Raw genomic sequence first — 27274 nt, 5'->3', positions numbered from 1 at the left:
GTTCTATATATAAATTATAAATAGTACTGTCACTAAATAAAACGAATTTCATAGTCTCTTTTTCTCAACAGGTTTCGTATCGCCTTGGTGACAATGTACTACCCTCCATTCTCACACGCTTCACTGTTGGTTCGAGTGATGGACTAATCTCATTAATTAGTGTTCTCGACTTCTTGGACGCCGCTCGGTATGACTTGGATATCGTAGCAACGGATATGGGAAATCCCGCTCTCTCTACTTCCGTCGCTGTAAGGTAAGATAAATATTACTCGATTAGTATTATTTTTGTCGTGGCATAATTATAATAATAATGACAGTAATTTTATTTCATCAAAAAATCACCGATCTAATCCTAGAACTTCAGTTATGTAGGAAAATAAACAGTTTCTATATATGCACATGCAGTATTCGTCTATAAAAAATGAGTACACACACACACACACACCACACACCACCCACACACGTCTGTAGAGTGACTGTGCTGAATGTGAACGAGAATGCACCTGCATTTGATCGTCCCAACTACGCCGGCTCTGTTGGTGAGAACATACCCTCAGGGACAACAGTGGCCACAGTGAGTGACATGCAGTATATAAATAGTGTACCTTATATTAAATATACTGTAATAACAGTATAATTATATAGTAGAGCCTTTGCACACACACACACACACGCACGCACGCACGCACGCACGCACACACACACACACACACTCACACTCACACACACACACACACACACACACACACTCACACTCACACACACACACACACACACACACACACACACACACTCACACTCACACACACACACACACACACACACACACACTCACACACACACACACACACACACACACACACACACACACTCACACTCACACACACACACACACACACACACACACACACACACACACACACACACACACACTCACACACACACACACACACACACACACACACACACACACACTCACACTCACACACACACACACACACACACACACACACACACACACACACACACACTCACACTCACACACACACACACACACACACACACACACACACACACACACACACAGGTCAACGCTACAGTACAGGATGGCGCCAATATAGAATACCGTATTATTTCTGGGAACCCTAACTCTCAGTTCGGAATCACAGCCTCAGGGGAAATAACTACTCTACAAGCTCTGGACAGGGAGGATCAAGATCGCTACATCCTCACCATCGAGGCATTTATCACGGGCAACCCGCCACGGTTCTCCTACACTCAGGTTCGTGGGTTAGTATGGGTATGGGTGCAGATAGACCTAGACTCTCTCAAATTACAGACACTGCATGAGCAGTTACAGCTAGAATTGACAGACACACAGCTTTACTGTATCCCTCGTGCCGCTACGCCTCGAGGCATAATAACAAACTTTTATCCACCATTTTTGTTTGGATAAAAAGTCAGGGTCTCCTAATAGAACCTCTTGTGATAATTGTGGCAACTCAAATATTTCTTCCCACTCTCCCTCATTTATATATATTACGTATATGTTTTTTCACGCATATACAGGTTGATGTAACAGTTACCGATAGCAACGACCAGACCCCTATGTTCCAAGGCCCCCTCTCATTCACCCTGTCAGAGCAAAGTGTCATGGGCACGCTAGTGGGGACCCTGGCTGCCTCTGATGGTGATATTGGGACCAACGCTGTCTTCTCCTTCTCTGCATCTGCAAGTGCACCATTCACTGTGCAAGCTAACGGTATGTGGGGGGTGGGGCACTGTGGGGGGGATTGGGGTGGTGGGCACATGGGGGGGCACTGTGGGGGGCTAATATATACATTTTTGTCATGGGTATACAGCGTACCGTGTTATATAGAATGCATCTCTTAGTTTTAAGTTTTTGATTTTTTAGTAAAGTAATTTTGAAAGCTAGTTGGAATTGTCCGATTTCAATAGTAAGGAGTGCATTTTGTACGTAGCTTGTTGATCACGAGGTATTGAATAGTGTGCTTTAAATCACCATGCAATCACTTTCCATGCAATCGTTTTCCATGCAATCACTTTCGGTGAAAGGTTACAAGATCAAATTTATTTTCTATGCTGCTTCATTTAATTTATATACCACAGGTAACATCATGGTTGCTGATGCCACTGCTATCGATTTTGAGACCACACCCTCTTTCACAATTGTTGTCATGGTAGCAGATCGTGGCGGCCGGAGTAGCACGGCCAGTGTCACCATCACACTGACCGACGCTAACGACAATATACCAATGTTTGGCATGAACAGCTATGCAACCACCGTTCTGGAGGTACTTAATTAGTACACACTACTACTGTTTTTGTTTATAGAGGGACCAATTTAAGATGCACTCTGTACTCTGCATGTCGTATGGTGTTTTTAGATGGAAGACTTTGATGTGCCAATTTTGAGGGACCTTATACTATACTCTTATTAAGTTTAGAGCGTTCAATATAATTTATGCTCTGCTTTTTTATTTGGTTTGATCCATTATTACTGTATACTGCAGAACTCTGCAGCTGGTGTGTCTGTTGTCACGGTAACGGCTACAGACGCTGACGGAGACACGCCTATCTTCAGCATTCTATCAGGTATACCATCACTATAATATTATATCATGTATGTATATGTGTGTAATACTTAGTCAGTACAATAATCATAGTTAGTCAGATTCAGAGGTGTTATATATTACTATGCGAAGTACTATCTGTAATACCAGAATTCAGATTTTGTGTGTGTCTGTATAAGTATACTTTCTGTCTGCATGGCATAATATAATTTTACGAATCCCTCCTCTCACTGTTGCCTAGGAGACCCAGACTCTCGCTTCAGTGTGAACTCCGTGTCAGGATTAATTGAGACTACGAACAACACAATTGATCGCGAGGGAGCCAATCAGCAAGTGTTCACACTACAAGTACAAGCTAACGACCAACGGGGTTTAACTGTAAGTAACCTCAATTATTAGCCGCCCTCTAGGTTACTCCTACTGTAAATAGTAAACCTTGAGGAGATCCCGGTAATTTATAATAATTAATCCACCGTACAGTCTGTGGTTACCGTGATGATCACCGTGATTGACGTCAATGACAACGCCCCTGTATGCGGCCAATCACCTTTGACTATTCCGAACGTTGTCGAGGACAACAGTAACTCAATTCGTCTTGGTGTGCTCACGGCTAGTGATATTGACTTAGGAGTCAACGCCGTCGTCAGGTTTAGTGTCATCAGTGGAGACTTTGAGCAGCTGTTCTCGATCAATAGTGCCGTGAGTGTGTGGGCGTGTGTGTGGGTGTGGGTGTGAGATGTGTGGGTGTATATATACGATCATGTACTTTGTTTTATGGCCTGAGATTGCAGCTATTCTGTAAACAATCCCTTGGAATATTTTTTCAATTGATAATAATTATAATTACTAGGGAGAGTTATTTGCCGCCCCCGGACTTGACTTTGAGACCACACCCACTTATTCTCTGGGTATTGCCGCTATCGATCAAAGCGTTGATCCTCGAGACAGGCAGACTACGATATGCACTGTGGATATTGAGCTAGTGGATGCCAACGACAATGCTCCTGTTTTCGCTAATACTCTGTACGAGGCGACTATTATTGAGAATGCTACCATGGGAACAGTAGTTACCGTGGTTTCAGCCGAGGACATGGATTCTAATCAAAATGCAGTGGTCTTCTATGGCTTTCAGAGCCCCATCAGTGAGTGGGCGTGAGGGTGTGGGTGGGTGGTATTGGATTATGTAGCGACGTATGTCTGCACACAGTTGGTTTTTTATACATACGTAGTTTAATTGTCACATGATTATGATCCCGCCCACTCTTTTCCCCCGTGTGTGTAGGAGAGTTTAGTGTGGATGCGACGAGTGGAGTAGTGACAGTGTCCGGGACACTAGACGCTGAGACACAACCACTGTAAGTCCACTCACTCCACACACACACACACACACACTACACCCACTCATTTCGACATTTCCATACAATGTATCATGGTAGCAATCAGTACAAATGTTGTCTTAGTATAGTTATGATGTGGTAAAGTCATTTGCCAATTTGGTCATAATTATACCATGGATTTATAAGCCCATGGTCCAAGGCCGAAATAATTATGACCCGAACAACAGATTTAAACACAATCATGATTTGAAAGCTAGGTCTTTAAAATCATGAAAAAGACAGACATTGAATCAATGGCACTGAAGTTATAGCTACATATGTATTTAATGCACCTAATAATTATGTTGCTCTATAAAATTAATATAAAATCTTTATTTCTTGTTCCCCCCTATGTAGCTACAACCTTGTTCTGGAGGCGAGGGATCGTGGTAACCCCACTAGGATAGGACAGACTACTCTCGTCGTAAGGATACTCAATATTGATGACAATGCTCCTCGCTTTGACAGCTCATTCTTCACCATCATGGTCCGAGAAGGTACGGCAGAGGGGGTGGGCTGTTGTGGGTGTGGCTAGAATATTATAGCTGTAAGATAGGGGGACATATGATTCTAGGGTAGTATATGTCCCCGGACAGCCTATGTACAGCAAAGCCTGTGTGTATATTGTTAAAGCAGGCCACCCTCTATAATACAGCCAGGTTAATGCCTCAAAGTCTCTCCATATATAGCATGTGTTTGGACCTGCATGTGTTAGCTCGACTCTATATAATACAGATGCCCAAGAGAAGGGGACCACCACCATAGAGTATAATTATACACGCTAATAATAATCATCTCTCCCTTTCAGATCAACAGATGAACAGCGACGTGGTCTCACTCACTGCCAACGATCGCGATGATAGCTCCACCCTCACTTACTCAATAGAGTCTGGCAATGAGGGACTTTACTTCAGAATCAACCCCATCACAGGTCTCATTCAAACAGCACGCAGCTTGGATAGGGAGACAGTGTCTGTGTTTAGCCTCGAGATTGCCGCTAGAGACAGTGACGAGAATATCGGAACAACGACACTTCAAATACGTTTGATTGATGTGAATGATGAAGCTCCATTATTCCTACAGAGCTCTTACTATGCTCGTGTGGCTGAGAATAGCCCGCCTGGGACCCAAGTGATCCCAGTAAGTGTGTGTCTGCATATGTGTGGGGAGCTGGGACCCAGGTGCTCCCAGTAAGTGTGTGTGTGCATATGTGTGGGGGGCTGGGACCCAAGTGCTCCCAGTAAGTGTGTGTGTGCATATGTGTGGGGGGCTGGGACCTAGGTGCTCCCAGTAAGTGCGTGTGTGCATATGTGTGGGGGGCTGGGACCCAAGTGCTCCCAGTAAGTGTGTGTGTGCATATGTGTGGGGGGCTGGGACCCAAGTGCTCCCAGTAAGTGTGTGTGTGCATATGTGTGGGGGGCTGGGACCTAGGTGCTCCCAGTAAGTGTGTGTCTGCATATGTGTGGGGGGCTGGGACCCAAGTGCTCCCAGTAAGTGCGTGTGTGTGCATATGTGTGGGGGGCTGGGATCCAGGTGCTCCCAGTGTATGGGGGGGAGGGGCGACGCAAGAGTATACACGTTGCCTAGATGTCTATATTTTTCGTATTGAGCTATTCAAAAGGTGTCCTAGCTTGCATACCTACATAGTAATGGTATAGATTAGAGGAGTTTGTTAGTTTAGAGTTATATGAATGCTGTAATGTCATCTTTCTGTCCACAGATACTGAACGGCTCTACGATCAGGATAGAGGCCTTTGATGCAGACCAGCCCAATACACAGAACTCCCGGGTCCTCTATAGCCTCAGGGGAGTCAGTGCTCCCCTCTTTAACATTGACTTCAACACTGGCATAGTCACCGTGGCTCCAGGTAATGCACGACATCATTATTTAGTATACATACGTACTTATAATTATGATATAGAAACCAATTTCGCCAAAGTCTTAATTGTGTATTCTCTGTAATTTTGACATAATATTAATGATAATTAGCCTTATAGTGAAATCAGGACTAGCTATAATTATATATGTAGTATCTTTGTTAACCCCGCCCTCCCTTGACTCCCTGTACAGGGGCCACTCTTGATGCCGAGGTTCAGGGCATGCTTGCCGTTACCGTGGTAGCCAGTGACTCTGTCATTGCACCCAATACTCGCTCAAGCACGGTAATATATACACACCCTTTAATAGTAGCCTCACCTAGCCTCTATAAGTAACCACCCTCGTGTACGTACCCCTCTATTAATGGCCGCCCTCCCACAGGTGGAGCTGCTGGTGGAAGTGTTGGACTTGAACGACGAGAATCCAATGTTCACTCAACCATTTGGTTATGCCATTCCCATCTCCGAGGGTAGCGCTGTGCCGTCAGTCATCACAACTGGGGTACGTGTGTGGAGTGTGTGTGGAGTGTGTGTGGGAGTGTGTACAGTAGAACTTTTAGCGTATTTCTCAGTATTTAATAAGTTGTGTTTTGCAAGCACTAAACGTAACATGAACTCTGTTGCCAAATTTTCCAACCATCATTCTTGTCTGATCGCAAAAAGTCAAATTTCTGACTATTTTTTGTTTATTTCGCTCCCCCTCTCTCCCCACCCCACAATAGGTGAAGGCCAATGATCCTGATGGTGGTGTTGGGGGCATGGTCCGTTATTCCATCACCGGGGCCATACCACTGGTTGCCATGCAATGGTTCACTGTTGACATAGTAACGGGTGACATCACTCTCGTACAATCACTGGACAGAGAATCTAATGATATACTGACACTCGTTGTCACGGCAACTGACCTCGGACAACCTGGTAAGCTATAGCAGTGAAGCCCCTCCACACACACACACACGCACTTATATAAACACCCACACACATACACAAACCACCCACCCACACACACGCAGCTCTCATGTCGCAAGTCACTGTTCAACTAACCATCTCCGACGTTAATGACAACGCCCCTCGCTTCACACAAGGTGTATATGCGACAGAAGTGCCAGAGTTCCTACCAATGGGCGGGAGTGCCCTGAGGGTGTTCGCTAATGATCCAGACGTGGGTAGTAATGGCGAGGTGGTGTATCTAGTGAGCACTAACGATCGCTTCACTGTTAACCCTGACTCTGGAGTGATCACTACCACTGGACCACTGGACCATGAAGATCAGGATAGGTTCACGTTCACTGTGTGGGTGAGTAGTGTGTGGGGTGTATGGGGGTGTGGGGTGTGGGTGTGTGTGTGTGTATTTAATTATCTCTGCTTAACTATAGCCAGCTAACCTCGTAATTCACTGAAATTAAAGTTGTTGTAGCTTTAGTACTGTTATACTTACATGTAGTAATACCTGTTGATCGGGTTACGTACCCCTCCACCCACTCCACCCCCTCAGGCTCGAGACAACGGGTCTCCTATGATGAACAACAGTGCACAAGTTATCATCATCGTACAAGACTTTAATGATGAGCCTCCGACCTTTGACCTCCCCTTGTACGCTGTGGATGTGTGCCAGACTGGGATGAGTGGAACCTCCCTCGTTAAGCCCGTTGCCGTGGATAGAGACTCTGGAGTTAACGCTGAGCTCAGCTATAATCTACAGGTGAGGGGTAAACCATAATACAGTGAATATTAAATGTATAATTACAATCAGCGTATCTACTACTGTACAACAGTGAGAAAATTCTCATAATTAAGAAACCAAAGCAGAGGCTTAATTGTATAGTGATTGTTTTCCTCGTACCGATCAAGTATTTATTCCCAATGTACCCCAGCAGCTATATAATGTTACTACTAATAAAACGATTTCATGCATGTTTTGAGGATACCAGATAATTATCCTTTGCACCAGAGCTATAAAATTAAGTGTTGTGTGTGCTTGCCTCATGCACAGGGTGATGTATGGGGCTTGTTCACAATCGACAACCACGGTTTAATAACACTGATGAGAGATGTCAATGACCAGGACCTAGGACGGACATATACCGTGACCCTCACAGCCACGGATAGCGGCACGCCTTCTCTCTCCGATAGCACTCAGGTTCAACTACGAGTGATCAACTGTACCATGACACAGTTTTATTTCCAACAACCATATAACTATTTGGAGATCAACGAAGGTAGTAGCATTTTTGTTGGAGCATCGGCAAATCCTCAGATATTTCTTGGAGAAGGAACCCCCACAAGTCCAGCAGCTATAATCTCTCCGAACTTCGCTAATAACCCCTTCGGTTTGCTTCCATCTTCCGAAGTGAGTATAATCATACATAAATGCATACATGTAGCTTGCATGCAGTATTTTTTCAAGGCATTGTTTTAAAGCATGCGCAGTCAATAGGCTTTTTGAATTGTCACTACTTCTGTACATTAGCACTTTTCATATTGTTATATAGTAGTTCTGCATGTAAGTATGCATATAGCCTTTAGTCTTCTGTTTTTCTTAACAACCTTGCAACCAAGTTGAGACGTACTTATACCTGTAGCTACAAACCTGATTGCAGCCATGCAGGTGAAGTGTATTGTTTTCTGAACCTGTACATAAGTACACTCTAGGTCTATAATTATATGTCAGGACTATCTATTTCATTAGTATACCATATATACCATATATACCATATATACCATTTAATTGCTTCCCAGGTATACTATAATTATAAGCCATATGCTTATGTGTGTGTTGCCATGGTTAATTAATATCTCCCTCCCACCGCCTATATACAGGTACGACTAACTCTGGTGAACCCGGTCAATGAGTTGGATCGTGAGGAACGAGCTTATTACACCTTGATATTGAAAGCTACACAGATCTCCAACCCTAACCTCGTCTCCTACGCCAGTGTGAGTGCATGTGACATGTTGCTATGGCAATAGTGTGTGTATATGTACATAACGACAATCCCACCAAACTCTCTTCATTTAATTGCCTGTTTCACGGAATTATGTGGCCATTAGAACTTCTACCAGCATAATTATGTTGTTTAATTCTACACCACCACCCCTGAACTCTGAACCCTGAACTTTAGGTGACTATACGTGTATTGGACATCAATGACAACACTCCGTTGTTTGTGGCTGATCAATATTCATTTAACGTGTTCGAGAATACTACCTCCCCCGTTACCGTGGGAACAGTCACAGCCAACGACATTGACGATGGTACGTGGAAATAATTATCTTCTATTGCTATCTTTGGTTTTCGTTAATTGTTTCAGAAAACAGTTTAGAATTGTAGAAAATTTAATTAAAACTTAATTGCATCTGTTTGTCTCCGCTACAGGTGTCAATAGTGCTATAGTGTACTCCATTATCGAACCCGGTCTACCCTTTGATATTGAGGGTTCGTCCGGGGTCATTAACACAACGACCGAGCTCGACAGAGAGGGTGTGGACTCGTACAGCTTCACCGTGATGGCGACAGATGGAGGGACTCCTAGACGCACTGGAATCACTGCGGTGTGTGTAGTGTAGTAATAATCGCATGTACGTATATTCTTATAGTATACTGTAATAATTATTATTATTATTGAGCATAAAATGATGCGTTTTGGTAGCTACGTACGTATACCTTTGGAGACCTTGTAACTTGAATCTAGAGTGACGTATTACACAACCAAAAGGTGCACTCTCGAGCTCAGTAGCTCTGTGATCACTTAACAATCAGTGGACTTTAACTACAAAATATTTTGGTCTATCTTTGATCCAAATTCGGTAGCTCTTAGGGAACCATAATATACTTATATCTATTTATATCACGTGCATAACATAATTATGTATAATTATATTTTTAGATCAAATCTATCACGTTCAACACTTACAGGTTGAGGTCAATGTGATTGACATCAACGACTGTGACCCCACCTTCACACAAGCCGTGTACGCTGTCAACGTCTCCGAGAACATTCCCATGGAAACCAGCATTGCCATGGTAAAAGCCTCGGACTGTGACATTGGAGAAAATGGTCGTCTACGCTACAGAATAATCAGAGGCGATAATACTGTATTCTCATTGGACGGTGAGTGGCTTAAGTTATGTACGGTACTTGTATAGATAATAATTATACGTATATTACAGCTGAGTCTGGTGTCATTCGAACTTCGAGCTTATTGGACTTTGAGAGCGTCCAAATTTACTCTCTGGTTGTCAGGGCAACGGATAATGGGAGACCTATCCGAAGTGGTGAGTGTGTGTTGTCTGATATGTATATAGTTATTATACGTGCGTATATATACATAGCGAGCAAGACACAAACATTTATATATCGCATAGAAATGTGTTAATATCAAAATTAATGACTTAATATAAGCTCTGCATTTTTATCTCCACAAAACTATAATTATAGCCAATTTGTGAAAACTCAGACCATCAAAACTTATAAAAATATGTGTGAACTTATTATAATTTATGCTACCCCTGCGAACATAACACACGAACCCCCCCATCTACTCACACAACCCCCCCCACTCACACTAACCCCCCCCCCACTACTCATCCATTCAGGCCAAGCTGTTGTGAACATCGTGGTGCAGGACTTCAACGATTGCCCCCCAGAGTTCATCAACCTGCCGTCCTCCGTCAGTATTGACGAGGGAGAGGCAATGGGGAGCGTACTGGTGACCTTCCAAGTGAGCGACTGTGACAGTGGTGACAACGGGGTTAACGGAACACGCTTCACCATCATCGCAGGTCAGAGCACGTTACAAAAACTTAGAATTATGCTTTAATTAATAGATCCTGGTGTCCCTATAATTATATATAAGCACATAAAGCCAGTTCAGGCCACCCTCTATAATACAGGCAGTGCATGCATGGCCTGGGTACCACTATAAATTAAACATGTAAAAAGAGAACTCTATGTAACAAATAATTCACTATATTTGTCGATTTATTGTCTCCAGGAAACGATGACAACAGTTTCAGTCTGAACGCTATGAGTGGTGTTTTGGTAACCACGGTTACACTCGACAGAGAAACTAGAGCAAACTATCTCCTCTCAGTGCAGGCACAGGACTCGGCCGGTACCAACTCTCTCTCGTCCGTAACCCAGGTAACAGTGGGAGGGGTTTAATAGACAACAGCCAGTAGTTATTTAGCAAGCAATTTTATAGTCATAATTATATACAAGTATAATGATGATTGATTGTGTTAATTTTTAGCGAAATAACTGCATTAATTTATTGTATGTTTCCCACTCGTTTCTGCAGCTCTCTGTAACCGTTAACGACGAAAATGACAACATGCCCTTGTTCAGTGCTGACCTAATTCGCCGCACGCTGAGTGAGAACGAACAGATTGGTCCAGTCTTCACATTCACTGCTACTGACTCTGATCAGGGAGATAACAGCGTCGTGGTCTATTCACTCATGGACGGGTTTGGTAAGACATGTCGTACCATGATGTCACTATAATTATAACTTATATATTTCTTGTTCTACATACGTGCATATATTAGATACGTACATAATTAGATATGTGTATAATTGGAAATTTATTGATTTTGTTTTTTGTAACAGGTGTGTTTAGTATTGATGAGAGTAGTGGAGCCATCTCCTTGGTAACCACGCTCGACAGGGAGACCACGTCTGTGTGAGTGGAACATGTATAGCAAAATTATATCATTAGCGAAACTTAGGGCCAGTATAAACTATAAACGCATCATGTTTAGTATTAGGTTGTGTAATTATACTTCGTGATTTTGTGTAGAAAAGTAAAATAATGTTGAGGACAAAAGCTAAGCACATAATTATTCTCTCTGAACCGCATTTAATATACAGTGTCCCTTATTATATTTCGAGGGTCCGCTATTCTAAATATAGGCAATGTATTGTAAGTATGGCGACATTTACATAAAATTTAATAATGTGTTTATTGACATTTGTAGCAGGTCTAAATCTAACACACACTTTCTGTTGTTACCACAGTTACAACTTGACGGTGATAGCTAATGATCGTGGTAGCCCCGCCTCCCTTTCAAGCAATCTTTTTATAGAGGTCGAAGTACGTGATGTCAATGACAATGCCCCCACCATTCACAACATTACGAGCGGTGTTACCACGACAACTGTCCCTGAGGTATGAGTGTACACGTGTCATATGACATCACTCGTCCATATTATATAGATCTAGGTACTGTGGAACTTTAATTTGATCTGCATGAGCATACCATGTACCACCATACTTATTGTGATAAGGCTTGTCTGAAGCTACAGAATTCTGATTGAAATTATAGCCTCCCGAAAGCAGCCTGCATGCGCAGAACTTTAATCTGAGCATATACGTGCCAAATGATGGGCCTTACCTATTTTCGTATGTCTTGAGGAATATATGCACAATATACATAACATGATCGTCACATGATCTATGTGTAGGGTACCGTGGTGGGCACTCAAGTGTTTGTGGTCCAAGCCACTGATCCTGACCAGGGTCAGAACGGTGATGTCATCTACTCTCTTCAAGATACCTCACCAAATAGACCCTTTGAAATCAGCTCTGCCGGTGGTGTCATCTCTGTATCTGGTGATCTCGACTATGAGTCACAGAACGTGTACACGGTACGTTAGTACAAGGGGGTGTGGTTTAGTAAGTTACATACTGAGTCAGCCAAATATAGGTCCGTTAACTAATCATAACAAAATCGAATGAATATACTGTACGTAGTTTTAATTGTATCATTTATTATTGTTCGAATGTTTGAATGCCCACCCCCTTGTAGTTGGTTGTCATAGCAACTGACAACGGCTCCCCCCAACGCCTCTCGTCAGTGGCCACGCTCACTATCAACATACAGGACAACAACGACAACATTCCAGAGTTCACTCTGGTACGCCATTCTATTCTTACCCCTAACAATAATAATTATTGTTTTTAATTATGGCTCCTAATCAATTTACTCATAATATCGTTCTCCTCACAGGTAATGTACGAGGGTTCACAGGAAGAGGGCGTGCCTGTCGGGTCGCCCATAGTAACGGTCGTGGCGACCGATGCCGATCAGACTGGTACTGCCAATGCAGAAGTTCTTTTCTCTTTAATTGGAGGAGCAGTAGATTATTTCACGATCACTCCAGGCTCCACCCCTAACACTGGCGTCATCTCAAACAACATTGTCCTGGTGAGATGATAACAATTAAGCTATGATTTTTATTTCGAAGCAGTAAGAGTAATTAATTGATTTACCGCATTTTAGTATTGTACGGACGTATATACAAAAAACTAAATTAAAGGATTTACGTGCAGTATTGAATAATAGTAAAGTAGTGAGATACGTATAAAAACGAATAGGATAATCTGTTCAAACTTATTTACTATTTTCTCTCTCCTGTTTTAGGATCGTGAGAACCAATCTCTGTTCACTCTGACAGTACTAGCCAACAACAGTCTGAGTCACACCCCCCTCTCGACCACTGTTATCGTGGTGATATCGGTGACAGATCGTAACGACGAGACGCCCATATTTGACGAACCACGATATACGGCTTCACTCAGTGAGCTCACCTCCTCTGGTTCTTCGATCAACGTCACTGTGTCAGCCACAGATAATGATGCCCCTGGCGTAAGTACATGACCTTAATTAATTGAGTATCAATCGCTGTACAATAATCATTGTCCCAGTGTAACCATAGGTAATGGGCTCTGTATATACATGCAGTATGATCATTATAACACCAATGCAAGCATCCCATTTTAAAAAGCTCCTTTTAAGCTTTCAGAAAATCAGAAAATCATTGATTTGCAACACAAGTTATGGCCGTTCAACGATGCTACACTAGACACAGTCCTATGCTATTCATATTGAACAAGCTAGCCTATCCATCTAATCAAATTTTACCACTGCACACACTTCTATGTCTTTTGTGCAGACTCCCAACTCTGCGTTGGTGTACAGCCTAGCCCGCCAGACTAACAACCCCTTTGCAGTTGACCCTAACAGTGGAGACGTCATTCTACAAAACTCCCTCGACTTTGAAACCACCACCAGCTACGATGTGAGTACTATAATAATTATTATATTGTGTATGCAATCACCTGATTCACTTTTTAGTGTATAGCTACCTTTGAGGTTCGATAACTTTAGTCTAGAGTGTCCAATTTCATGGCTGAAAATGCATTCTGTAGCTCTTAAGAAGCTCTATCATGAGGTGTAATTGTGACACAGACATTAAACAGTTACGTAGTGTGTTATTATCATTACCTTAACGTACACTTGTAGTTGGTGTTGGTAGTGGAGGACAAGGGATCTCCTACCCAGAACTCAGAAGCACAACTCGTCATTACTATTGTGGATGAGAACGATGCCACGCCCTCTTTCACAGCACCATCGTACTCTGCCACTGTAAGTTAGTTATCGTACTGGCTGTGTGTTCATGCATGATACAGGGGGTGCTCTAAAATCAACATTGTGTGTGAAAAAAAAAATTTTGAAATTTTAAACTGGCCAAGATGTAAAATTATTATTCATGAAGGACAGTGTTCTTTTAGTAAGTAAGTACGTATAATATCATTATGGATTTTATAACAAAATTAATTTCCCACAATTAAGATTTACTCAATTAAATTTTGTTTTATGTGAATGAGTGCTGCAAACTATTAGAACAATATTATATCAAACTGTTATTGTATAGTATCAGACTATAACCACACCCCCTGCCCCACCCCCTTACAGGTCAGCGAGGGAGAAACCGTATTCCCCCATCGTGTACTCGACTTGGTTTACGATGATGACGACACTCTCTCTCAGTTTAGACAATCTACCATCTCAATAGTCTCCGTACAACGTGAGTCACATGACATGTACAAAACATGTACATAAAATCCCTTACCCTACGTATGACATTGTAACTAGAGTGGACAAATTGTGATGTGTAAACAGTTTTTTTAATTAGGTACAGTACAACTTTTTTACAGACGTTTATTTCTCTAATAAAATGTTTGTTCTTGCACTTCAAAAGTGTTGTCGAATTAAATTAGATTGGTGAAATTAACCCTTACGTTCCTATATTTTCATGCCGTTAAATCCAGTGGTCAAAGAGTTAAACCCTCTCCCCTTTACAGCGGACATACCCGGATTGTTCATCGTCAATACTGACCCAACCAGTTTGACAGGTTCTCTCTCCATCACAAGAGCTGTTGATTTTGAGCAAGAGCAAAGCTTCACCGTCACACTTGCCGTCCAGAACAACGTTATGGGGCGTGGCCCACTCTGTCAAGGAGCGGTACAGTGCACCTTCATTCAGACTGTTGTTGCAGAGATCACTATCGGAGATGAAAATGATAACCTACCAATGTTTGCAGAGTCTCTATATTCAGGAGGTATGTAAAAAAAATATTTTTAATAAATTGCAAATAATGCTAAGTGTTATGGTTTTAGCTTTAGCCGAAGGGGGCAAGTTTCCAACCTGCCTACTAGCTATCCCTTTCCAAGCATACAACACACACCCTCACACGCCCACACACACACCACAGAGGTGAGCAGTACTGCGGCCACGGGAACGTCTGTGCTCACTGTGCTGGCACAAGACAACGATATCGGTCCATCCACTGGAAATGTGAGGCTACCACACACACACAACACACATGCACACCCCGCCCACACACAATACACACTCAACCACATACCCCGCCCACACACAACACACGTGCACACCCCCGCCCACACACTCGCACTGTATTACTGCAAGTACACATGCCAAGTATTTCATCTTTCTGAACATAATAATTATAATGAATGGGTGGACTGTCTTGTTAGTAATTTATGTGTACTAGCTTTTGCAATACCCTTGTTATAAGACATGTACCCCTCTTCCCCCAGGTTGTGTATTTCCTGGATTCCTCCGCCACCCTACCCTTCCGTATCCAAGAGCTCACGGGGACAGTGCTCACACGAGGGCTCCTCACGGACATACCATCGGGGTCAGAGTTCACTCTCATGGTAAGTGTCTGGGCGCATTATGAGCATAAGCCCTTTCACTCTTAGTTCAACTGTAATATTTTCAAGCCTACGTATCTTATAAGCTAGATTTGCGAAACTACAAGTATTGAGAGAGTCGCGATTAGGCTGCCCTTTTATGCTATCTGACTAAGTAGGGTTTTTTCTGAATCTCTTGTGCTCTTTAGCAGGCTTTCTTTTCACTTGGTTACCCATTTTATCTGCGCTTTCACTATTCATTTTACTAAGTATAGTGATTATATACATACTCACAAAAATTTATATCTACTTGTACTCTATATAATAAGTACAATAAACAACTCTTTCTCCTTTTCTACCTCCCCACTATACACCGCTACACTGTGTGTTCCTATAACAATCCCCCTCCTCCTATCTCAATAGGTGACAGCTTTTGACAACAATCGAGTGGTTCCCTTCAACTCTGCTCAGACAACCGTCAAGGTGATCGTATTGGACGACTTCGACAGAATCGCGTTCGATTTTGATTCCCAAGTCGGATGTGTTATATCAAATGAACGCATGTTTGCTGAGTAAGCATATTACACACACGCATGCACGTACGAACGTACACAATTCTGATACAATTTCTATCATCAAAAAAGAAAGGTTAAGTTCACAATGGTTACTTCAGGTACTACAGCTTTCTCACAGTTATACGTATGCCATTACTTTAAATTACACTCTGGACATGCACTATATTTCATTTAGATCCCACTTGTGTGTGTTTAGCAGGGAATTATGAGCCATAATCTCATAGTTTCCCAGGGAATTATAAGCTTGAGGGTATAAAGTACAAGTATAATTTTTTTGAATGCACAGAAATGATAATAAAGCTGTAGCTAGCTGCATGATAATTAGCTATGGCTGTTCAGTTTTTTCACTACCAGTTTCTATAGCGTTTGCTGGGTTGATGGTAGGGTTCACCAGTATCTTTTCTTGTCTCTACGAGGAACACTAAGAGCGAATGATTATAACAGTTCTGGGTCCATTGTCACAAGCATGAAAGCATCTCTTCAACTTGTAGCATTTGTCAACTTCGTCCTCCTGACTTCTGTTTCTATCCTGCAGCCATGTTTCAAACAGGAGACTCCTGTGTCTTTTTGGAAACGATAATGCACTGTAGCATTGCTGCAAGCTGTTCCTTGCTAGCTAGCCGTACATAATTATCAGAACAGTTTACTGAGAAGCTTGAGCTGGGGGTGGGGCTTGAGTGCAGAGAAAAGAGGAGGCTGGGCTCATTTGTTGCAGAGTGCTTCCTGCACAAGGTGGAGTCACTATAGTTGTCCATTCCAATGTTGAAGCAAGGCCAATGCAAAGGTTTTTTTAGCAGAGAAGCAGAAATCCGGCATCTAGCTTGTCAAAACAGGACATTTTCAAAAATAAAGCTGTTGCTAAGGCTTGCTGCTTTTATAGATACACTTCTTGCCTGAGGCAGCCAATGAAAAGTGGGATCTAAATCAGTTAGCACATGTGCATTCGGGATCTATGGTTATAGTGTCCCTCATCCCTCGGGCAAAGCCCTCGTGATATGGGACACTATAACACATAGATACCTCATGCCCATGTACTATCTATAACGTATAGCTGCAGTATACAGTAACAATGGTGCGATAATTATACATCATCTTGGTGATTGTCTCTACATAATTATTATCGATTACATTTTTCTCTGCAGGTTGTTGGCTGAAATCACAGGCTACTCCATTGTGATTGAGAGCTACCTCGAGTACGCCACAGATGATAACAGCTTGTTCATTATCCATGCTCTGGATGAGAACAAAGTCATTGTCGACTTTGCTCAGTTTACTGACAGGATTCGAAGTCGAGAAGCTGAGATATTTCAGAGGTTTGGAGTGTGCAACCTCACGCGAATTATTGTGAGTATATAATTATATCTACACACACACCAGAGAAGTATATAGTCTGGCAAGTATTGTGGTAGAAAATAATTCTATTGGAAAAGGTTTATTGTTTGAAGCAAACTTGTATTCAGTATCATCTTTATGATGACACATGAGTAGTTGTGCTGTACCCTTGTACTCTATAATTAGGTAAATGTTGTGCTGTACGGCATAAATTATATAGCTAACCGATGTGATCCCATATCTTGTGTAGTTATTACAAGCTGTACTTGATGTGCCCCTCCCCCTTCTTCCTTGCAGTCATTTGCTGAAGCTGAGGAACCCTATGAGTATCCTCCTCTGGTGGACACACAGACTATAGTCATCCTAGTCCTCTGTCTACTCCTCATCGTAGGATCAGCTGTGCTTCTGGTCATGTCTCTCACTCAGAGATACATGTAAGTATATACTAGTATATACTGTCGTACGGGAACAGTGGCGGACCCAGGAAATCTGAAAAAGGGGGTTCCAAACTACGAGTGCGCAGCGCGAGTAGTGAAAGTCGCGCGTAGCGCGAAATTTTTTGGGGTTACGCCCACTTCCGGTCACACGTGACTAGGTAAAATCCCAGGGGAAGTCCCATAATAAACTTGCGTAGAGCTAGCTAGCTCTGCCGCGAACAGTCAACTAGCTAACCTAGGCTAACCTGAACACTCCTTTGGCAGTTGATGCATCAGAACAACAGGTACAATCATTGAATCAAGCTACAATACTGATAAATAGCTAGCTGGTAGCTGTAGTAAAGCCACAATAGCTTAGTCTGAAAGGGGGGATCCATGGCACCCTGGGATCCCCCCCTGGATCCGCCACTGGGGAAAATCACTATAAATTATGTCTTAATGCATGCCCTTCAAACCTAGCCTCCTTTCCAAAAATAGTCAGTACTGAACGTTTGCATGATTGTGCAAATGCACGTGTTCTGTTGCGCATGACCACCCACTCCTTATAATTTACTGAGTCCAATTAAGCGCACAGTCACTGGCCATTCTATCACATGACCTCCCACATGACCATCACCTACCCCCCATGCACAGAGCCCTGAACGATGCCCGACACAAGCTCCTAGCTGACGTGTTCTATGGCGGATCCCCTGGATCTGGGTCGGTGGTAGACAACGTGAATGCAGAGAACTATCAGTTGGAGGAACTAGAAGGGTAAGTACAAGCATGCATGGAGAGAGAGAGAGCTGCTGATTTGATTGCACCTATACCCTAGCACACAAACTATAGCAGATTGGGTACGCATGTGTGTGCGTGTGCGTGTGCATGTGCGTGTGTAGAGTATCGGATTCCATAAGATAATGCATAATAATAAAAGCTATTGTCAAGATACTGCACACACACACACGCCACACACACACACACACACACGCCACACACACACACACACACACACACACACACCACACGCACACACACACACACACACACACACACACACACACACACACACACACACGCACGCACACCACACACACACACACACACACACACACAAACTCAGCTGTTTTTAGTACAGAGAGGTATAGCATAGCTGTCGTAACAACTATATATATGGAGACCTTGGGCCCATTTGTATATTATATAGGTGACCTGCTATTATAGGGACACTTTATTCCACCATCAAGGTCGTCTATATTATTTCACACTCATACAGGAAATCTGTAAACCGTCAGAACCCGATGTTTGTTCAACCCTATGATGACTGGGCGGGTGTGGACACCAGCGTGGTGGAGTCTGTGTAAGTATAGAAATCAATATAGTTTGTACCCCGTATAACAGTGTTATTTAACCAACACCATTGCACAGCCTTAGATCTTAATGCTTTCACTATAATTAGTGATACTTGCCATGAATAAGAATAAACAAACAAAAAGTATATACCACTTTCTTCTAAAAGCCAGTATGGTTGTTTGTACTTATAATGCTGTTACTATTGTTGTTCTGTGTAGGGATGGGGCGTCTACACTGAATAAAGATAATCCGCTCTACGAGAGTCAGGAAATAAGAATGGAGATGTTTGCAGACATACAGTCGGACGACGACGATGGTAAGCAAGTGTATGCTATAATTGTAGTAGAACATGTCTCACCCTCAGACAGTCTAGATCATCCTACAGTCTAGATCACCCTATACAGCTAGTCTAGATCACCCTCTATACTTACAGCCAGGTTTTTTTTGCAATGCATGTGATATTGTTTTTACATGCAATGTACATAGCTAACTTTAATCTTACGTAACAGTAATTACATAAATACCACTAAAGTATTCAACAACATACACCTCCCCCATGCACACTCACTCGCCCACACACACACTACACCCACCCACACAGCTGACGATGCAGAGTTGTTGGCCCAAGCCATCGCCGAGGATGAAAGCGATGATGATGATAATGCAGTGACTGCAATTTAGCCTAGCAGCTAGTAGCTATACCCTCAGAAACTCATGCAGCTTAGCCTTTGTAGAGATTAGACACTCTTTTTTTAAACTTTAATTTGTACATGTAGCATGTACGATATAATTTATAGTGTAGTACGTTTTACACATGATACACACATGATGTGATTAGCATTGAGATCATGTCAAACTGTTTATACCACTAGTACATGTGTAATCACCAATAAGGTGAAGCTTACTTTAAATAGCCTCCATCTTCAGTGCGGCCTGGAATCGAGGCTAACATTTATCTCTTTCCTTGGCAATCTGTTGTAGAAATTACAACAACGGTAACGAATCGTTATGATGAATTAGATGAAGTTGTATGTGAGCTCCTCCCTGACAAACAAACTGTAGTCTAGGTAACGGCCTTATCAGTCAAGTAGGCTAAAAATCTGTGTCCTTTGATGTAAGCTTTGATGTCTCTTTGTGCATATGTAGTTATAAAAAAAAAAATGAAACCTTTGACTAGCTAGGAAGAGTAGCAGCAGTAGTAGTAGGAAGAGTAGCAGTAGTAGTAGTAGCAGTGCAAGCAGGACTAGACTAGATTAAAAAGTTGGTGGAAAGAATAACTGACCGTTTGGACGTCACCTGGCTGCCAGTGCCAGACTTTCATCTGGACTCTTCCCCCTGAGTAGCTGGCCTTTCTCTAAGCCACAAAACTGAGCAAGAAGCTGAAGAAGCAGCTAGACAGAGACATGTACCTAGCCTTGAGAATTGGGAGGCGTGGCTCAACTAGTTAGCCCAGCCCAGAGGAATTGTTACCGTGGGTACTGAACAACCGTAGAAGTAGGGCTACCCCTGGCTTTACTGAATTAACTAGCTGTGTCTGCTGTCTAGTTGGACCAGATTTAGCTAGATAATGAGGTAGAGAATAGTTGAGCGGTGCTGTGTGTAGCTTGAACTGTACTGGCTGGCAAGAATCTAGTAAGCACCCTATGCACTGATAACTCGTCAGAATGGAGGGTATGTTCTAGGGATCTGGACAGCTGTACATCCAAAGGAGCCAGGGAGTGCCAATCATCTTCTCCCAGTCTCTGACACACTAAACAAAAGGAGCTAGAACTGGGAGTCCCAGCTAGAATTGCTAGCCGGATCTAGACTAATAGAATGACATGGAGGCGTGGTGAGGCCGGTGTCATAAAATTTTGGGCCCCCCCCATGTTTAGGCCCCCCCGGGCCTAGAATTTTAAAATTTTGGGCCCCCCGGGCCTAGAATGTTAACATTTTAGGCCCCCCAGGGGGTCCAATCTGTTAAAATTCTAGGCCTCCCACTGTGAGATTAGGCCCCCCTCTTTTCTGCACGATAGAACCATAGATAAACGAACAGAAATCTTTATCTATGATAGAACGAAGTCAAAGAATTATGGTAAGGTTAGCTCTATTAGTTACAAAGCATCAAAGAGACTGCATGCATGCAAAGACTCTGTATCAAAGTAGCAAAATTGTTTGCATTATTATTCTATCATGGAATTCAAAGTGAAGGAAGATTTACCTTTCAAGTTACTCTAGCCTCGAGTTACTCATACCTATAAGAGCTTTGATGCAGCTCTGCAATGTTGGATCTGCCTGTAAGACAATCGATGTTGTGCATAGCTATCGCCATATTTGCAACTTTTTTTGTGCTTACTTTCTCAGCCAAATTTCAAGACAAAACATGGCGGCGTTATCCCCAAGCGGCTGGTCGCCAAAGGAGGCAAAATTTTGTGAATTCACAATAATTATAAAGTATAAAGCACACAATTTTCAGTGCAAAGACAACAATACATATCTTCCTCCATGTTTTCCTACATAGAAAATGTAAATTGTTGTGGGGATGCTCCAATAGCATCACTGGCTCACCTCTCAAGTAATGTGGAATCATAGATATAGAAGTCAAGAGAGAAACTGTTGTATCTATAGTGGAATCACAGTACATGTACATGCAAACAAGTGAGCCCGCCCACTTATTACAAGGGCGCTTCTCTCATATGCCCTTGCTATATAAACTAAGTTTCTTGTGTAAAGCTGTTTTTGTTCATTGTTTGAAGATTATAGCATGCAGTAGTGTCAGGCTTGATAAGCCTTTTGGAGCTTAGTAACCCAGCTCAGAAGCAGCAACCTTAAAATCCGGGATATCTGAGGTGAATAGCAGTTTCCTTTCGGGACAAGGGTAATCTTGGACAGTCCTGACAAATTCGGGACAGTTGGCACCTATGTGCTTCGTGCTGCATATGACATGGTGCAGTGTGATGGTTGTGAGACCAGTGGTACTACTGTACATGCATGAAATGTGTGTGTGTGAGGAGAGCTGAATTCAGTAACTGGCACTGCATGCATAGACTGTGAAGACCATAGAAGACTGTATTGGTGTATTTTGAGAATGCACTGTCACATAATGTTACCGCTGTTGCGCTGTTAATGGGGGGGCCTAAAATGTTAAAATTCTAGGCCCGGGGGGGCCCAATCTCATGGGGGGCCTAAAATTTTATGACACCGGATCCACACTAATTGATCGTAAAGACGCTCCTGTTCCAGATTTCACGAATGGCAAGGAAAGGGTTAAACAGCTTTCTCCAAAATTAATGTTGATAGATAACTCTAGCTTGTTCTAAGGACGACCTTTCCCTAACATACAAAATTGCCAATGTTTAGATAGGGGTGTGGCATTTGCATTGCTTTGTGACCTTCTTGCTTGAAGAGGTGAAAAACAAAAGGCAATTGCAAGAAGCGGCCGACCATACTAAGTGATCTCTAGAGCGATGTCTGGTGAAGGTGTACGACAGCGCATGGCAGAGGACGAACCAAAGATTCCAGTCCCTGAGAAAAAGGTAGAAACAATTAAACCCCAATCATCTGACAATTAAACCGTTAATTCTTCGAATCTTTGTCCATGATAATTATATACGATAGTACATAATCCATTTGTTATAATGCATTCCGAATGAAACAAATTATCCAACTAGTTTGCTGTCAATTTTGTTTGTATTTGTGATCAATTATTCCCTTAAATAGGAGGATCCGGTTCCAGTGTCTCGTGCATTCGGTGCCATGGTAACCAACATGGACAGTCGATGGAAAAATTGGTGGATTCGTGGAATATTCACTTTTCTCCTAATTGGAGGGTTTGGTCTCATCATATATCTTGGGCCCGTGTTCCTCTCTCTGCTGGTACTCTCCATTCTGCTCAAGTGTTTTCAAGAGATTGTTAGCATCGGCTACGCTAAGTATAAAGAGTATAACCTGCCTCTCATCAGAGTGCTCAACTGGTGAGATTTGTTCAGTCAAATGCATAACTAAAGCAGTGATTGAAGTGCATGGTGCTTCTCAATCTCGATTCAGCAAACAAATTTGCTTATTAATTTTTATAGGTGGTAAACTAGCTAGCCTAAGAGGTGGTTATTTTTGTCTAGAGGTGGTTAGTACCAACCACCACCACCGACCAGTGTGGGCACATCCCTATACTATAATTATGCACATGCTTATAAATAGCAAAGTTAGGAGAAAGTGAAATGTGATTTCGAATAGTGTTAATGTTTTCATAAAAGTTGTCAGTGTATACATATTGAGGTGTGCAATTGTTTCATATATTCCACATGCAGGTACTTTCTTCTGGTGGCCACCTACTTTCTCTATGGTGATAACTTTTTCTTCTTCTTCCCACAATACCAGAAGAGCTGGGTGAGTGGATAATTATAACAATTCACCCAGTCTTACATTGTGTGGTCTCAATAGAGAGGTGGTCCCTTTAGGGAGGTCAATAGTGATAGCATTGTAGGGGCAGTAGTCTCAATAGAGAGATGGCCCTAGGGATGCAAACAACTGTTTGTTTGTTAGTTACCTGTACGCTGCTTTGGAATCTCATCATACTTTAGCTGCCACATACTTTGTATACAGGAATTACTGGCTCTGCTTGCCCAGTATCACAGAATCATCTGCTTCTTCCTCTACGTTGGAGGTGAGATATTTATTGCTGTGGCGCTATAAGTATGATTATGTTTGCTGCTTCCACACATTTTGTCGTCAGGTTTTGTGCTGTTTGTGGCCTGTCTCAAGAAAGATTACTACTCTGTACAGTTCAGCATGGTATGACCTCCCACCCACACACACACACCCACTCACACTCCCTACCCACACACACACACACACAGTTTGGATGGACCCACCTCACCATGTTCATGCTTGGATCACAAGCGTATCTTGTCATCCAGAACGTCTTTACTTCCGTCTTTTGGTTCCTCCTGCCCGTTTCCATGGTAATCTGCAACGACATCATGGCCTATGTGTCCGGTAAATCACAGTAATATCAAAAAATTGTCTATACAAATAGAATGCAATAATATTTAATGTTCAATGTTTGAAGGTTTCTTTTTTGGGCGAACTCGACTTATAAAACTGTCTCCAAAGAAAACTTGGGAGGGATTTCTCGGTGCTTTTGTATCCACCGTCATATTCGGAATATGTGTGAGTTGCTGCATATGCTTTTTTATACGTATTTTACTGAAAACATACCCTATTAATTATATCGGGTTTAGAATGCGAGGTAATTGATTGCGAAGGACACTGTACAAATATTGATTGCGTTTCTAACTATGCAATGCACCATACTCACTCTTTTGCGTTATTTCGAAACCAAATTATGCGAAAATTTGCAATTCACAATTGCATAATTATGACACCTCAAAGAATTGTCAGTGCATGTACTGAACGATTTCTACTGTTAAAATGTCTAATGTATTTTCTTTTTCTTGCAGTTTTCGTACATTCTTGCCAAGTTTGACTTCTTTACTTGCGTAAGTTGTTCGTATTGTATAGTGTGGAGTGTGTGCTCTAATCTGATTGGTTGTTTCCTTGTAGTACGAGTCACTGTCTGGCTCTCCTTGTGTCCGATCATCACTCTTCATAATGAAGGAATATAATGTGAGGCACACACAACGCCCACACACCACACACACACACACACACACACACACACACACAGCTCATTGCATTCTTATTATGTACACAGTGTAGCTTCTGAGTAACAAGTTATAATCGCACACACATGCACACACACACACCACCCACACACACAGGTGCTTGGAGTGACCCTAAACCTCTATCCTGCTCAGATCCACTCTATACCGCTCTCTGTATTTGCTTCGTTGCTCGCTCCGTTCGGAGGATTTTTTGCCTCAGGGTTCAAACGGGCGTTTAACATCAAAGACTTTGCTGACGTCATCCCTGGTCACGGCGGTGCTATGGATAGGTTCGACTGTCAGATTCTGATGGCTACTTTCTCCAATGTCTACTATTTCACGTTCTGCAGGTGAAATTACACACTCGCTCAATTTCACATATTTCACAGTGATTGTATTTGCGTGAATTGTTGGTCCCTCAATAAACACTATTTCAGGCTTTAGAGTATTTGTAAAAATTATATTAATAACATATTTGTCATCTAATAACTCTCAAGTCTATCACTTGATTACCCATGACACAATAATTTAAATTCACGCCCACACACTCTCTCCACACACAACACCCATCCACACACTCCACAGGAGCCCCAACCCAGACATGCTGATGACGTTGCTCCTCGCTCTCCCGTATGACAAACAAATGGAGATATTCGAGAGACTCAAAACTGCTCTCAGAGAATAGCTTGATAACTATAAGACTGCGTGTTTTTAGTTTTGTGTGCTCAGTAGATCACTCAGTCTCTGTAGTTTGTTATAAGCTGCTCTATATTGTTCCCCTTTCCTTTCTGTATTTTATTGACAATTTGCATTGTTTATTTTACTATTGATGTTTATAATAGTGTTTTTTAAACGCTGCTATTGTATTGATTGATTGCAGTGACTTGCAACAGAGAATTTCCGAACAACAAAACCATTACCAGATTTCCAGATATGAATTATCATATTAAATAATATAAGCTACACTTTTATTAGTACTGAATTATAATTATAAAGAAATGAAGAAAAGTCCCCCAAGAGGGAATCGAACCCATGCTTAATCTATCATCTAATCTACTAAGCCACCACCCTAACCACTAAGCCACACCTATTCACCCTCCCAGGGATATTCAGTTTGCAGATTTAGTTTTTTTCTCATGACAGTATATTAAACAAACGGAGCAATGCGCATGCGCATTCCCGTTAGATTGATGAGCCCCTCCCCTCTTTTTTTCAAGGGGAGTAAACTGGCAACTATGAATTTCTTTAGAGCTTTCCTGTTGATTTATTTGTGTCTCTGTAGCCATGGGGGCATCATTATTCATTGCTCTAGGTCAATGTACATTTTATACACTGAGCATAAGTAACTTTGCCGCCATTATAACTCTGTGCACTCACCTACAGTTTCTACAGCTTTCTCTATGACAAAGCTAGATTAGTTCTAGCTACAGAAAGACAAAGCAACTAGAAACAAGCCTGCAGAAGCTATACAAGTGTGTAAGAAGGGGTGTATCTGCAGTGACCTCAGTGACCTAAAGTGGGCCAGCATTAAGGCCAAGGATGTCTAACTTCAAGATGAGCTTTGCATTGTTGGCACTGCTAGTAATAACTGCTTCACAAGTTGCCAATGGACAGAGTGAGTTAATATATCAGGAGCACGACTCGCTTTTATGTGATATTGTAATATAACTAGAATGGCTGTATATATAAAGAGTCAACGAGAGTGGAGTACATAACATTGTAGTTTGCATGCATGTACAACAACATCAAGTTCTATATATCACATCGTTATTGTGTTAATTCAATAATTATGTTATCAGCTGTAACTGGTATGATACTGAGTTTGGAAATGGGGGAGGGTTTCTCTTTTTTAGGCCTTGTGAATTGAAATACCCTACGCTATATAGGGTATGAAATGAACGGAATTGAAAATGCACTAACTCTTGTATACAGATCTTGAGCTTGATTCCTGGGAGTTGGACTTGAATGCTGGGGTGCTACAGATAACAGTAGTTGCGAGTTCTCTGGACACTGGCTCTACAGTTGATTGCACCAAGATCTCCCTCTCTGACAGACAGTAAGAGATTATCCTTTACAGTTAGCGTAGCTTACTCATTATGGGAAATTA

General features: G+C 42.2%; 3 protein-coding genes across 4 annotated transcripts in view; all 3 read left to right on the top strand.

The window, feature by feature from the left end:
• LOC135336951 (protocadherin Fat 4-like) overlaps positions 1-20371 on the top strand; it is a 34658-nt gene extending 14287 nt beyond the window's left edge. For both annotated transcript variants that reach the window (XM_064532826.1, XM_064532828.1), the window contains 46 exons: positions 72-253; positions 472-574; positions 1088-1282; positions 1570-1762; positions 2131-2315; positions 2535-2616; positions 2836-2972; positions 3075-3293; positions 3445-3736; positions 3877-3949; positions 4328-4467; positions 4779-5110; positions 5691-5838; positions 6042-6133; positions 6231-6350; positions 6571-6766; positions 6862-7145; positions 7344-7550; positions 7842-8198; positions 8669-8785; positions 8971-9103; positions 9225-9400; positions 9765-9960; positions 10020-10124; positions 10446-10631; positions 10844-10992; positions 11150-11321; positions 11459-11531; positions 11867-12017; positions 12314-12496; positions 12658-12765; positions 12859-13056; positions 13273-13497; positions 13805-13930; positions 14155-14277; positions 14608-14719; positions 14997-15254; positions 15408-15490; positions 15754-15873; positions 16273-16421; positions 17567-17768; positions 18054-18190; positions 18827-18946; positions 19449-19532; positions 19744-19841; positions 20127-20371. In XM_064532826.1, coding sequence (XP_064388896.1) covers positions 72-253; positions 472-574; positions 1088-1282; positions 1570-1762; positions 2131-2315; positions 2535-2616; positions 2836-2972; positions 3075-3293; positions 3445-3736; positions 3877-3949; positions 4328-4467; positions 4779-5110; positions 5691-5838; positions 6042-6133; positions 6231-6350; positions 6571-6766; positions 6862-7145; positions 7344-7550; positions 7842-8198; positions 8669-8785; positions 8971-9103; positions 9225-9400; positions 9765-9960; positions 10020-10124; positions 10446-10631; positions 10844-10992; positions 11150-11321; positions 11459-11531; positions 11867-12017; positions 12314-12496; positions 12658-12765; positions 12859-13056; positions 13273-13497; positions 13805-13930; positions 14155-14277; positions 14608-14719; positions 14997-15254; positions 15408-15490; positions 15754-15873; positions 16273-16421; positions 17567-17768; positions 18054-18190; positions 18827-18946; positions 19449-19532; positions 19744-19841; positions 20127-20206 — 7401 coding nt within the window. In that variant the 3' untranslated portion in view covers positions 20207-20371. The remainder of the gene's footprint in view (positions 1-71; positions 254-471; positions 575-1087; positions 1283-1569; positions 1763-2130; positions 2316-2534; positions 2617-2835; positions 2973-3074; positions 3294-3444; positions 3737-3876; positions 3950-4327; positions 4468-4778; positions 5111-5690; positions 5839-6041; positions 6134-6230; positions 6351-6570; positions 6767-6861; positions 7146-7343; positions 7551-7841; positions 8199-8668; positions 8786-8970; positions 9104-9224; positions 9401-9764; positions 9961-10019; positions 10125-10445; positions 10632-10843; positions 10993-11149; positions 11322-11458; positions 11532-11866; positions 12018-12313; positions 12497-12657; positions 12766-12858; positions 13057-13272; positions 13498-13804; positions 13931-14154; positions 14278-14607; positions 14720-14996; positions 15255-15407; positions 15491-15753; positions 15874-16272; positions 16422-17566; positions 17769-18053; positions 18191-18826; positions 18947-19448; positions 19533-19743; positions 19842-20126) is intronic.
• A 2485-nt stretch (positions 20372-22856) lies between these two features.
• LOC135336952 (phosphatidate cytidylyltransferase 2-like) lies at positions 22857-26064 on the top strand. The gene is made up of 11 exons (XM_064532829.1): positions 22857-23040; positions 23225-23478; positions 23812-23890; positions 24107-24167; positions 24237-24295; positions 24361-24499; positions 24573-24673; positions 24964-25002; positions 25067-25129; positions 25285-25517; positions 25753-26064. The coding sequence occupies exons 1-11, from the start codon at positions 22972-22974 to the stop codon at positions 25850-25852; spliced, it is 1197 nt and encodes a 398-aa protein (XP_064388899.1). The 5' UTR covers positions 22857-22971; the 3' UTR covers positions 25853-26064.
• Positions 26065-26497: 433 nt separating this feature from the next.
• The window catches only part of LOC135337897 (uncharacterized), a 49671-nt gene continuing 48894 nt past the window's right edge, over positions 26498-27274 (top strand). The window contains exons 1-2 of the mRNA XM_064533912.1: positions 26498-26782; positions 27100-27223. Of these exons, the coding sequence (XP_064389982.1) occupies positions 26707-26782; positions 27100-27223 (200 nt within the window). The 5' untranslated portion in view covers positions 26498-26706. The remainder of the gene's footprint in view (positions 26783-27099; positions 27224-27274) is intronic.

The sequence above is a fragment of the Halichondria panicea genome, chromosome 6 (assembly GCF_963675165.1).
Source record: "Halichondria panicea chromosome 6, odHalPani1.1, whole genome shotgun sequence".
Taxonomy (NCBI): domain Eukaryota; kingdom Metazoa; phylum Porifera; class Demospongiae; order Suberitida; family Halichondriidae; genus Halichondria; species Halichondria panicea.
Note: the sequence above shows the minus strand (reverse complement) of the source record. Positions and strands in the feature narration are given on the sequence as shown.